At 40.3% G+C, this 13,540-nt stretch overlaps 1 protein-coding gene across 3 annotated transcripts in view; it reads left to right on the forward strand.

Moving 5' to 3' along the window:
• The window catches only part of EML4 (echinoderm microtubule associated protein like 4), a 127,217-nt gene that overhangs the window by 21,822 nt on the left and 91,855 nt on the right, over positions 1 to 13,540 (forward strand). The window contains exon 1 of one of the 3 annotated variants that reach the window (XM_026072369.1): positions 7,775 to 7,970. The exons of the other annotated variants lie outside the window; for them this stretch is intronic. Coding sequence (XP_025928154.1) covers positions 7,904 to 7,970 — 67 coding nt within the window. The 5' untranslated portion in view covers positions 7,775 to 7,903. Of the gene's footprint in view, positions 1 to 7,774; positions 7,971 to 13,540 lie in introns of those variants that run through there. 3 annotated transcript variants of the gene reach the window in all.

Genomic DNA, 13,540 nt, shown 5'->3' on the forward strand with positions numbered 1-13,540 from the left:
GTTCCCATTGACTTCAGTATGTTTTGGATTGTATTCTTCTTTTCTAGCTCTTAATACTTGAAGATGACTAGATGAATATGGAATATAGAAACTTCTTCATGGAGAAATAAGGGCAGAGTGAACTTGATCATATACTGCAGTAACCAATACCACCTTCTAGGGCTGATGGCTTTGCTGTGTATGCAGATTTCTTTTATGTAGTGTGGTACCATCAAGTTTCTGTCGCTTCTCACCTTTAGTAGGTCTCTCTAGCTTTAGCAATCCGGATTCTTGGAAAATGCTCTCTGTTTCTTAGTGCTACCAAGAACCTTCCCTGTTTTGGTTAGGTTTTATTTATTTGTTTTCTTCCATTGGCAATGTATGTCTTTGGCTACAACACAGCTACTTAATCACTCAGTTCAGTTAGACCTCTACCACTGCACACCCAAGTTTTCTTGCTCTCTTTCTCTCTCTCTCATTAGCCTTTTTATTCTTAGCTGTGACCTTTAGCTGTCAGAACAGGATTGATTCTGAGGAAGGAATAATTTTTCCTGACCTAGAGAATGGGTTTTCTGGCAATATCAACATAGTAGTCAAAAGTCATCAGTAGTCAAACATTGACCTCAGTCTTGACCTGTGAAAAACCTACCAAGTAAAATGGTGGGTTGCTGTTGTTTCTTAATACCCCCTTGCTAGCCTGTCAGGATATCAGTTGTGTCAATTTTTTCATGACATGAATATTCCTACAGGAAGAATAAATCAAAAATCAATACCTAATTTCATATGGGTGATTTTTTTTCAACTTTCAAGAAATCCTGACTTCTAGTCTTGAAGAATTTAGTTTGCTGACTTAGTTGAAAGGTTGCTTTTGTCCTCTTGAGTTGTGAACAAGCCCAGTTCCTTCCAATGACGATTTTGTATCAAACAATTCATGGAAGCAGTGTGGTTTGTTCTTAGTAGCGTTTTTTTTCCATGAACCTCTTCAGTCAATCTCCCATTTTATGTTCCCTTTAAAGTGAAGCCGAAATATAATACTGAGAACATTACTGAAAAAAACAGAGACATTATGTAAACAGGAGTTTCCATCCTTGTCATTTCTTTAAATACATATGATATCCTTTATGTTTGTCCAACAGTATAGGTCACAAGTCCTGCCTTCGGATTTCACAATATTTCAATGCTATATTTGTAAACTGACTGCAATGTCTATTATTGTGACCAATTTGCCTGAGAGCCCAAAATATGCTGCCAAATAATCTTAAAGGAGTGAAACTGATATAAAACTGTCTCTGCAGGTTCCTTTTGAACCACCTCATTTAGTATTTTGTAACAGCAGGAGAGTAATTAATTTATGGACTGTACAGCTGTTACATGTAGTATGTCAAAACTGTGTGGCTGTAAATGATATTTTGATAAGGTCAAACTCCAAAGTGTTGTAATAGTTTAAAGTCTGACACCTACATCGCATTTGAGTGCACTAGATGATATTTAAAGAAGATATATTATGTTTATGTTGTGGTCACAAATATAGATAATCACTTCTCAGGTGGAATATTTGGGTTTCTGGTGGTATATTTGGGTGGCATACATAAAAGTCTGAAAGCTGAAATGTAGTTCCCTGTTATCTAGACTAAGCTGGAGTAGTATCTGTTGCTTTTTTCCCCTCTTTTACTTGCAGTAACAGGACCAGTGGTCACATCTGAGCAAACCTCTGGAATGTCTTTGCTGTCCCTTGCAGCAGCTTTCTGTGTGCAGATACAGCTGCATCCTTCCAGGGCAACTAGTCACCCGCTTGCAAGCCCTGTGGGAGCCTCAAAAACATCGGCAAATCCCGTGCAGGACATCCTTAATAATAATAATTTTTGTCTGAAGGATTGCTGTTTTTATTACTGTTGTTTTCATAGAGGATTTTCTACTTCCTCAGCATTTCAAACTGGATAGTAAATGAGAAACTCTCTCATCTGCATCATAAACAGTGGACTAGTTTCAAATTCTGTTTTTTTTCCTGTTAATTTAGTTGAAAATGATTTTTAAGAGTAGTTAGAATAATAAACAATGCAGCAATATATTAGTGGAAACAGCCAACAGTTGGAGATGTTTCAGTTTGCGAGAATGACTTTTTTTCTTTTCCTTCTTTTTAAGTACTCAACTCTTAAGCAGAGTAATATTTCTGGACGTAGATATTGCATTTCAAGAGTGCTTTGCTAGAAAACATTTTTGCAATTGGTCTCTCCCCCAATGCTTCCCCACCTCTGCATATGAAAAACTAATTTTTTTTCTGTTGACATGAACTTGATGATCAGACACCTAGTCACTTCCATAACCATAGCTTCGGTATGACTAAGAATATCAGTTAGTTGCCCTTATTAATAATCTAACTTTTACTGGTTACTTTCAGAAAATGGAAATGCTATGTATTTAACAATGTTGTATAATTTACCTGTAGCTATGAAAATATCATTTCCTATTTATGCAAAACTTGTGTTTGAAACTGAGTAGATTCTTGACCAGAGGTGAAACTGCAAAACGTGACCCCACCTGCTGGGGATGCTGTTGTTCAAAATCTGCCCTTTCTCAGGGGCAGTATGTTGCGTGTTTTCATGAATCACGGTGTAAGACAGGCATTGTTGTTCGTAACTGTGATCTGGAACATATGCTCAAAGGAAAATTCACCGGAGAAACTTTTTCCTGGCTGTGCTTTAGCCTTGATACATATTCATTTTGTTGTTTGTTGGCTGTTTCTGCGTTGCGCTTGATGGGTAGGCAGGAAAGCAGCTGCGAGCTGTCTGCTTTGCAACTGCTCCAGGCAGGCAGCGGAAGGCGTGCTGCAGCTGTGGTTTGATGTTGTGCTCGCTGAAATACCAGGCTGAAACCTTGCCACCCTTCCAGCTCTCTGCATCAGCACGCTGCCACCTCAGTAGTGTCGGCACTACAGCACCTGCAGGTATGCAACAAACTAGAGTAAGCCGCTGGTGCAGCTGAAAAACAACTGATGAAAATAGACATTCGGGTACTTAGTCTTAAAAGCATGCATGCATATTTGGAAGGGTTTTTATTACTTTTATTATTTTATTTTTGAGTCAGATCAGTTTGGTTTGGGGAAAACTCTTCCCCATTCAGTTCTCTTTCCCAGGTTGGCTCACTGCATGAGCACCGATTCAGTTTGGATCGGGAGAGCAGCCTTGGGATGGCTTTTAGGTTGTGATTACGCGTATGATTCCTCATGCTTCCTGTGTGTTAGCTGTACTTGAGAAAGACGCCTGTAGGACCAGGGAGCCCAGCTGAGAGTCTGGGATCGATTATAAGAGCAGCCTCTGATGCTGCTATGTGCTCCGTCTGCCACATCCTACTCTGATATTGCTCCTTCTGGGTAGTCTTCATTCTGTTCTGCATCAGCTCTTGCTTCACTCAGCTTTTTGGCAATGAAATGCGATTTACAAGTGCAGTTGTTTCACAATCACCTTAAGTCAACTGAAGGCAGAGCTGCTGTTGACAGAAATGGTCCCTACTGCTCTTTGCAGCTGGGCGCTGCCACCTCCCTCCTGCTGGAACAACTGTGCACTGTGCCACATGGCATGAAACTGGCCTGGTGAGTTTGTGTTTTGGTTTTGGTGGGTTGGTTTTCACGTGGTTCGGCCTCCCGGCATGCTTTGTGTGCAGCCACGCAAGCTGTTGTGCCAATCACAAGAAAGGATAAGGATGGGAATGATGCAGGAAAAGGGCAGGAATGCTTATTTTAGCAGTCATGCTGACTTATGCCAACTGAAAGTGACCTTCATCAAAGGTCCTGCCTTCCATAATTCTGTGTATTAATGCTTCAGAGAATGGGATTTTAATAGACTTTATTGCAGTGCCAGCACCTGGAGTAGAGTAAAACGAGCGGAGGGAGTGACTGGAAGGAGCTGAGGCTCCCTAGCTACCTTAGCCCAAGCAATCCCTGCTATTCAGAAGTCTAGGATTAATGAAAGCACTGAATCCTGCAAGACTGGGCTTGTCCTTTATAATTTATTAACCTGTGCATACTTTTCATAAGTCCTGCTATTTCAAATCCTTGTTACTCCTGTCATGTCCATGGGGTAGAGGTAATAATGGTACAGAGAAGCATACTGCTGCTGAAACATCATACCATCTGGCCATGCAGGTAATTGCCTCTGAACATGTTGTAGGTTCCCCCCCCCCAGAACAAAGCAAAATAATTGAAGAACTGTTTGCCAGTGGAAAAACAGTAAGCTTTATACCAATGAAGAAACAGAATTAACTGGTGGTGCCACCTTGCTGTTTGAAAACAAAAGTGCCATTAAACTAGTCTCAATATAATTGGTTGCTGAAGTATTATGTATAGCTATAGCTACAGGATGTTTTGAAAGAGCAGTAGGTAGGGTGAATTTCCAATAATCCATTGGAGGGAAGGCCACATAGCAACATGTGGAACTCTCATTTGCCTTATGAGGCAAACAATTTACTGAATTTGAAAAAAATGAAGAAATCCTTGTTCTGCGAAAACACCAGAGAGAATTTTTGCAGATTTTGTAAAATTGTAGATGTTTTTTCGGTAGCAGAATCATTTATCGAGGAAACTCAATAATTTTTCCTGTTTGGTTCCAAGTTACTGATAATAGCATGGGAAGAATGTTTCTCTTCTGCAGTTTATACTGTTTGGGGTGTGGTGACTTTGGCAAAAGGTTCCCAAAGTTGCCTTAGCTGGGTCACAGAAAGAGAATTACATAGTTGGGGCAGGAGACCCACTTTTTCCTCATCTTCATTTAAAAGTAATGACCCGGAAGAGTTCAGAGCTTGCTACTACTCTCTTCAAATGCCAGAGAAACCATTTGACCCCACCCTTGAAGAAAATGCAGGTTGGAATGTTTTTTGGTATTTCAAAACCTTAAGTGTCCAGCAATGGCTCTTCTGTGGGTTCATAATCTGATTGATACAGCTTTAGTTTTTTTAAAACATCCACTGTCCTTACCAGATGCATAATGTTTCTAAAGTATCTGTGCAAACCCAACTCTTACAACATACATGGCTCTATTCCCAATTTTTAAGGTGCTTTATTACGTGAGATTGAAGAGCGTTTTTTTTCTTTATGAAGTGTAACGTTGAACTTTTCACCACTGACATGCTGAAAGGGATTTCTCTAGGCAAAGATGACTTGCCTACTTTACGTGATATATGGATTTTATTTTGTTCTGTCATATTTTATGTACTACTTTCATTTTGTATTTATCTAAAATACTTGAGAGGAGTGACTCTTCATCCCCTATTCATGTTAAATAATGGCTGAGAAGAGGAGCCTGCGATAGTGTTTAAGGTGGAAGAGGCTAGAGAGCTAGGCAGCTGCTGAAGAGGGCAGGACTGCAAAAGATGGAGGTTGTTTAGAAGGACAGGTATGGGCCAGAAGTAGAAGAGTGAAATACACTTATGAGGAGTTGAGGTTTCATGAAATATTTAGAGACAAAGCAAGCAATTCTGGTCCAAATCCTGAGACCAATAGGGAACAGAGGATTGCTCGAGTGACAGCACTTCTGCCATTTTCAGAGTCAGCATGAATACAGTCAGCAATTTGAAGTCTGTCTCATTTACAACATTAGTGTTAAGAGTATAATTTTGAATTTATTTTAATATTTGGGTTGGCTCCTTTCACCTCACGCTGCTTGCTCTTGATTTGGCAGGTGTTAAACTTAGTTTCAAATGCTGCGCTAATGCAGCTTTTCTTCTTCTGTTGAGATGATCCATCTTTATTAGGACGAAAGGGGTCTTATGGAAATATCAGCATTTCATATTCTTTTTGTGCAGTATGAGATGCTATCTTTTTTCTTTTTTTTCATAGAAAATATATTTTACTTTTATTCTGAAAATAAAGCATTCTAAGAAATTTTATTAGTTAGATCTGTAAGTTTAGTTGGGTACTTCCTGACAGATGTATGTAGTTTGTCATCCTTTGGATTGCTACTGGCCATTTAAAATGGCAAATTAAGCCACCTTCTGCTTTCTCTGTGCCATTCTTTACCAGTGTGCAAAACTTCTGTTTGGCCTAATGCACTCAGGCTAAGACTCAGTAGTGTTTCATCTTGCAATGAAGATGGTTTAATCTAACAATCTAGTGTAACGTGGTGATTTGAACAAGTTAAGAGTATGGGCTCTCAGTCACTTCTGTTGCTTGGGCTGCTTGTTTAGGCCCTTGGCTTAACTAGGGCCCTTTCCTTGACTTGGTACCCCTTGGGCCTTTTGCCCTTTATCATTTCCACCATTCAGTTTCTTGAGCTTGCCTATTTGTTCTCTTTATTAATCACAATAACCTGCCTTGCTTCTGTTGTCTGTCTTGCTTCACGCTGCAGAGTTGTGTTCTGCTGACTAAGCGTATTTTTAAATCACTGAAGAGGCTGGTTTCTGCCTTCACTGAAAGAAAGCTCACAGTGAGTGCATCAGGAGCTGCTGGAAAATACAGATTACGAATTTTTTTTTTTTTTGGGGGGGGGGGAATGCAAAACCCTTTACTGAGTGCTCTCTCAGCTATATGTGTTGTTATGAACCTTGTTATCAACAGTTTGTTTTTGAGGATGGAAAAAAGTGTTGCCCCTCCTTGTTTTTGAAAGGACACGTGGACTTCCCTCATGTATTTTTGTTTGACTATCCTACTGTCGCCTGGAAAGCAGGCTTAAATCCAAAGATATTTAATATGTTTGCAAAGCTTTGAAAATGCTAAATTATTTGAAGTGTGATAGAGAGATGAGGCAAATATATGCAATACATATTCACAAATAGTTTTGTTTTGACATTTATCTTGCTGTATTTGTTCTGCCAGTTGGCTTCAGGCACAGCTACCAAAAGAATGAACACATGTTGCATTCATTAGTTCTCATCTGGCTGTACTTCATCTTGCAAGACAGACAAAATCATGATCACATTAAGTAGGTTGTAATGCATTTGTAATACGAGTTTTCTTCTGCTTAACAGAATGATAGCCTTGAAAAGCTGCTAGTTTTAAACCAGAATATGTTACTTCATTTTGATGTAAAGAAATGAATATAACTATATTGCCAATGATGTCATTGCTTTTTCATCTTGAAAGATGTCATATGAAAAATATTCTAATATAATACTAGTTCCCCCCCAAAAAACCTTTCCTTTCGTCCTGTGCTTTTGACTGCCATTAGATCTGTAGTCTTTCTGACGTGCAAACAAACAATAACGGTTTATCTGAATTGCTAAAGTATAAGAATCCTATTCGTTAATTAGTCTTGGTTGTTTGGTATCTTCAGACTGAGGGGAAATTACTTGCTGTCAGATTTTCATGTGTAATTTCACAAAATCCTATAATTGTTTAATGTTAGCTGTGAATAAGCTGCAGTAGTCAGATCTGAAATGGGAATCGCAGGTTGCTGATGTAAGAGCCTAATTATTCTGATTTTAAACGGAATTGGCGCTGGCCCCGTCGGGGTGTAAACAATAGCCATCATCTTGCTTCGAAGCAGGTGGAGGAGCAGCCGATGAGCCCTGCAGCCCGCTTCCCTTAAAGAGAAGGCGCAAGTACGTCGCGGTATTGCCGTCGCTAGTGGCCAGGTCGCGCGCCGCGGGGCACCGCCGCGGTGCGCGCGTTCCGTGCAGGCGCCGCCGCGAGCGCGCTCCTGACGCCTGGGGGCTGGCGCTCCCTGCGGCAGCCTGCGGTGCGCGCCCCTTCTGCCCCCCCGCCCGGCGCCGCTCCCCCGCTCTCGCGGGCGGGGACGAGCGCGCTGACGGAGCCTTCGCTTGTGCCAGCACAGAAGTGCTTTGTGGTGGGCCATCTGGCCGGGGAGGGCTTCCTCAGAGGTCCGGGCATGCCGTCAGGCTTGGAGAGCGGGGCTTCGCCCTGAGCCGCGCCGGGAAGGCGGCAGGAAGCGCGGGCAGAGCCGCCTTTGTAGCGCTGGTAACGGAGGTGGCGGCAATGGCAGACGGCTTGCCTTGCCTCGCTCCGGCGTGCGAGTCCGCGGCGCTGATGAACTTCTGCGCGGGTAAAGTATATCCGTCTTGTCTTTACCGCGAAGTGCCGCCAGGGCCGCTTCTCCCAGTTCCTCCGAACCGTGGCAGATCAGTCTTGGTGCTTTTAAAGGCTCTTTAAAAGCGAGTTCCATTTCCTTTTGTTTTACAGTTCCCTTCCCTACCCTCCCTTTCCCTGGAGGGAAAAGGGGAAATCCGAAAAGTAAATACCAGGGTAAATACTCATCTGTGTAATTAAGTTAACTCTGCAACCTCATTAGCAGCCAGCAAGGTGAGCTTTTGCAAAGGTAGAGATAGCTCGCTACAGTGTAGCATCCTAACCTTGAGAAAATAATTTATTTTATTCGTATGTACGCGGACGACAGAGAAAATAACAGAAAGACAATTGCAAAGTTAATATTTGCTGGCAGAATGCTTCTGGCACGGTGACTTCTGTGGTGTGAATACTTGCACCTCCTCCTCTGCAGTGTGGATCATGAAGTGTGTCGCGGGATGGGCTTTAAATTGAAAGGGAGAGGTATTCTGTGCAAGTGATCTTTTAAAGCATTTAAGTAAAAACTGCTTCTGTGTGACCAATCTTTGATTTCAATACCAATTTTATGTTTAAAAAAAAAAAAGTAAGAAAGCCCCTGCAGGGAAGTTTTGATTGCATACGGGCCTCAGGCAGGAGGCAGTAAAGATTCATTCAAAATAGGCAGCTAAAATAACTGTGTGTGCAGCGATTTCAAGTATGTACATTGCTGTACGTTTTGTGTGTAAAACATGTATTTGCCCTTCAGAAATAAGAGGTCTTTTTCCACTTTATTTTTACTGATGTGGTAGTAGTAGTAGTAAAAAAAAAATCTTTCAACACAGGCTTCCCTTATTTAAACAGTTGTTACCAAACCAGCCTCTGTTCAGTGTAAATCAGATAATTAATTGCAGCATTCTTGTTGTCTCAAACAAAAGTATGTGAGTCTTTTTAAAGACTAAATCCACTTAGAGATATACATGTATTGTTCTTGTGTGTGTGTTATCTCAGTGAAAGCAAACCTCACTGAAGTTGTTCTTTGTTTGCTGATTCATGCAATGCAATTTTGATATGGATACAGCATCTTATATAGAAAGTCTCACTTTTTTTCTTTAAATATGATCAACAGAAATAAGCTTATAAAAATAAGGGCAGGTATTCGGTGCATGAATTTGTATTTGTATGTGTGGGAGAAAGAAATGACCTTGCTAAAATGCACTTTCTTAAACTGGGCGATGTACTGTACTTTATCTGCTTCAGAATTCAAAGCATTCAGTTTAGAATTTAAGATGTTGCAACCCTAGGGAAAGGGGGAGGGTGAATTGGAAATTTTAAAATTACAAGTGCTTCATATAGTCTTTTGCAGACTTGCACAATTTCTTACGGTAGAACAGTAAAAGGGAGACTAAAGTTTAACTCTTTATCTTCAGAACAAAATTCAAAGGAACTGAAATTTTTAGGGCTGTGATTTGCCAGCTTTGTTCCTGATGAGTAGAGGCTGATACAAAGACACTTCCATTTATTTTAATGGCTTTTAGCAAGAGTCGTTTGGAATCCTCTGGTGAAAATCTGGCAGCATCTCTGACCTGAATTTGAGGCATGGAAATCTGACCATAGAATCTGGGAAGTGCGTGGCTCATGTTGGACTGACCTGGGAGATTTGTATAGGAATCACTAGGTTAAGATGCTAGAAATATATTTGCTTTTCTAAATATATATATTTTACTGTTTTTCTTTTTTTTCCCCTACATCTTAGGAAATACATTTTGACTTGTTGCAAGACTGAGGATTTTGTTGAATAAAAGTTAAAAGCAGAATTTATAATTGAAACAAAATGTGGTTTGGGATACTGTAATTTAATTTTAGCAGTGTAATCTATTTTAGTCGTTTTAAAACTTGATTGCTGCTCTTATCAGTAAACCTTATATAACGTTTCGTAAAGAATGTGTTCTGGCTGGAAAATAGGGTGATAAGAAACCGGTATGATGGAGAATCAGCAAGTGCTTTCTTCACATGAAACTTCTAACTGCATTCTTGAGGGCATCCTTGCTTTGAAGGCTTCTAGCAACTTTGCAGTGGTAAGAAGTAGTAGGAAAGAGCTTTAGATTGAGCCCTAGAAAGGTGCTTCCCCCCTCCCCACCCCCAACCATACATGTGAAGGATTCATGCTAACAATAGGACAGTTTGGGTCAGGTTTGGGGATAAGTCTTTTAATTTTTTTTAGAGAAAAATCCCACAGTGTTAAGCTTTTCTGTGGGAACTTTAGGTGTTCTACCTTACCTGTTGCTATGCATGAGAGACACAGAGGTAAAGGAAAAAATAAATCTGTTGTGGGGTAAACCTGTTTTTTATTTCTATGTATTATTGTGCATACATCCAACTGCACATTTCTTGCCAAAGCTAAAAATAAATTCCTTCATCAGCAGTGAAGTACTGACACTTCCTTTAGCATGTGGGATATGGTATTAGTGCTAGTGGGAAGCTTATTCAGATTTTAAAAACTTGTCTTAGATAACAGTAGTGGTGGCTTTTCTACTTGTGTTTAATTAGCTGTTTTTAAATAAAACTAAGGCAGGGCTTCTGTCGTAACAAGTCCCTTTAGGAAGATCTTGGCTGTCACATTAGCTCTGGGCTGCAGTTTAGCTTGGGTTATACAGATCAGGATAGAAATTTTTAGTTTGGCCCAAGGAAAATGTTTACCTGCAAATAAAACTTAAATTTTGCACGCTTCTTAGTGAGTATTTGCCTCTAGTGACATTTGGCACTGCAAAGAGTGTTCATAAATGGGGAAAAAACAAAAAAGCAATGCCAACCTCTGTGTCCCTGACTGGTAGAGAGTTTGCTTAGACATTGCTTTATGGTGGGGATTTGCAATTGCTAGGTGAAGCTGGCGTCGTCGTGAGCGTTCTGGTGCGCTCTGTGGGACCTCCTCTGAAGTGAGCCACAGTCCTCCTTGGACCTGGTGCTGCTCACCTAGGAGCTTCAAGAGGTGGCAAAACGTATTGGTATGAACCTGGCTTGCAGGAGCTTTGCCTCTCCCTGTCGGGGGTAAGTGGGCGACTGGCTGCGAGTCACCTGCCCTGCCGTGCCGCTTTTGCTGACCTGCCCTCCTGCCTGGGCACCCTTGGAGAAGAAGTACTTTCATGTACATGGTAATACTAGTTATCAATTCAAAATACTTCACCCAAGGCTCCTAGAGAGTGGCCATATCTTTCCCCCCAGTGGCTGTTGTGTAGACAACATTGACAACTTTCTCACATGCAAGTCCTATCTATAGCTTGATATTTTGCCTAAAATGGTTAGATATTAGATAGACTAATTAAATAGACCAAGTATCAGCCTATTTTAAGGGGATTACCTCTCCCTAAATACTGCTTTGCTCATAGTCTTACACTGCCACTAACACAACTATTGTGTTAATATAGTGAAACCTTTTTAAACAAGATATCTTTCACTGTAATTACACCAAAAATTTTTGAACTACCCCTACTCTAGGTACTGCCAATAATCATGAAGATAAATATAAAACCCTATCACTATATCTTTAATACTTACAAACTTCTTTCAGCTTTTTTATCCTTTCAGTTGTTTCCCATAAAATGTTACAATATTCCACATTTATTAATTAAAAAATTAATTTGCTGCAGGTTTCAATTTGACACATACATTTCAGATTTCTGAGAGAATCAGTACTGTCATAGCTAGTTTAAAACTACCTTAAATTATTTGTTTCGAGCAATTGATAAGCAATCAGTTGTGTCTAGGCCATGCATTTCTCTTTACGCTATATACATTATGTATCCATTTGTTTAGATCTATGTGAATTAAAAAAGTAATCTTTGAGTCTACGTGATCCATTTTCACAAGTATCAGACTAAGTGTTCTCAAATTCATTTTATTTTATTTTATTTTTTAATGGGGAGAGGGAGGTGTGAATCCTTGCCTTCCTTATAAACCAACACTGGGTTACCTAGTACAAGACCTTCTGATTTGCAAGATCTGGGAAATCTTTTAACATACCATGTGCACTAACGTGGGTCTGAATCCATCATTCAGTGACCAGTGATTCACTTTCAGATACTACAGTGTCAGGCTGACTGTGTGTATATTGACCGCTTGAGGTGAGTACTGAGATGCTCTGTCTCTGTCTCTATCCAGTCTCTTGGGCCTAAGACTCATTTAAATATTATTACTCTCAGGAAGTGATATTAYTGAAGACATTTAATGCTTTAAAAGCTACATTAGAATAATATTGGCCGCAGTCCTAATTTAGAAAAGTGTAAATGGTTTCTCTTAATTTGTTCTCCTATTTTCCAGAAGAACCCTATTCCATAGTAGCTTGCTTAAAGAATTGTAATGAGCTTCCTGGGGGAAGGAGCCAAAGGCTTCTGTCTCAAAACAAGAGAGCGCTTCATTTTCCAGAAATAATGAAATCCAGCTGAGGTATTCCACAACACCTAGGGTTCCCTCTCCCCACGGCTATGGTAGTCCAAATACTTTAGGCTGTATTTTGGAGAAAATMCTGTTTCCATTGAACCCCCAACAGAAGGGCAAACGGTTCCCTGCTTAAATGAGCAGCAGTCACCAAGAAGTAAATGCAAAAGGTTGCATTTCTGTAGTCATGGCCATTCATGGTTGTAATTGGAGGGTTTACGTGCCTGGAAATTTGTCTGGGTTTTCCAATGTAGCAACAGATGTAATCTTACTCTCCTTGTATATGCTTCTTTGCTTTCGCTCATTATGCCATACTTTATATAAGGAAATGATGACAGCTGCCACCCTTAACTGGCATGCTTTTCCATGTCGGTTTGACATCTTCAGCCAAGATCCTTATCTTAAAGCTAGAAGTGAAATCCTGCCTCGTTATATAGTCTGTGACAGTACTGTTGTTGCCTCTTGTGGAGCCATAAATCTACCAAAGAGTAATTTATATTTGTTTATAAAGTCTCCTTCCTTATTGGGTTATTGTAGTTTTTCTTACCTTTTCCTAATTTGACTGAGTTAAATGAACCTTTTATGAAGTGGCTCTATTAAGCGATTGTAAACACAGCTGGATGAAGCAGTACTTACTTCCTGCTTCATGAATTAGTTAGCTGAGCCTGTGCTTAATTAAGTGAACTGTAAGCTGGATCAGCTAGTTCTGTTTCCAGGCTTCGTTACATTAAACTTATGATCAAAGTGCCACTACTTTTTGGATACTGCCGCCTTTACAGGTAGCTGGCTCCGAGGGAGGTGGCTCGTTTTGCACAGCGGTGCCCAGGGCGAGCTGGTGTCTCCCTGCGGAGAGCTGGGGTGAGCTCTGCCCCAACAAGCACAAAGGTTTTGACTCTGGATCTCAGTGACTGTAGACACGTTATAAATGTGTGCCCATACACAGATCATCAAGAATCTTCTGATACATGCCTCAACTAAGAAAAAAAATCAATATAGTATCTATACTGGTGAATTTTTACAGTATTACAGTATAACTAAATATCTGCAGTATTTCACTGTAACAGCAGTGATATGCAGATATGAATAAAATTACAAATACCATAAAGGTCTGTAGGGGTTTTCATCTAACACTCTTAAGAA

Source organism: Apteryx rowi, unplaced genomic scaffold (assembly GCF_003343035.1).
Source record: "Apteryx rowi isolate R43461 unplaced genomic scaffold, aptRow1 scaffold_34, whole genome shotgun sequence".
Taxonomy (NCBI): domain Eukaryota; kingdom Metazoa; phylum Chordata; class Aves; order Apterygiformes; family Apterygidae; genus Apteryx; species Apteryx rowi.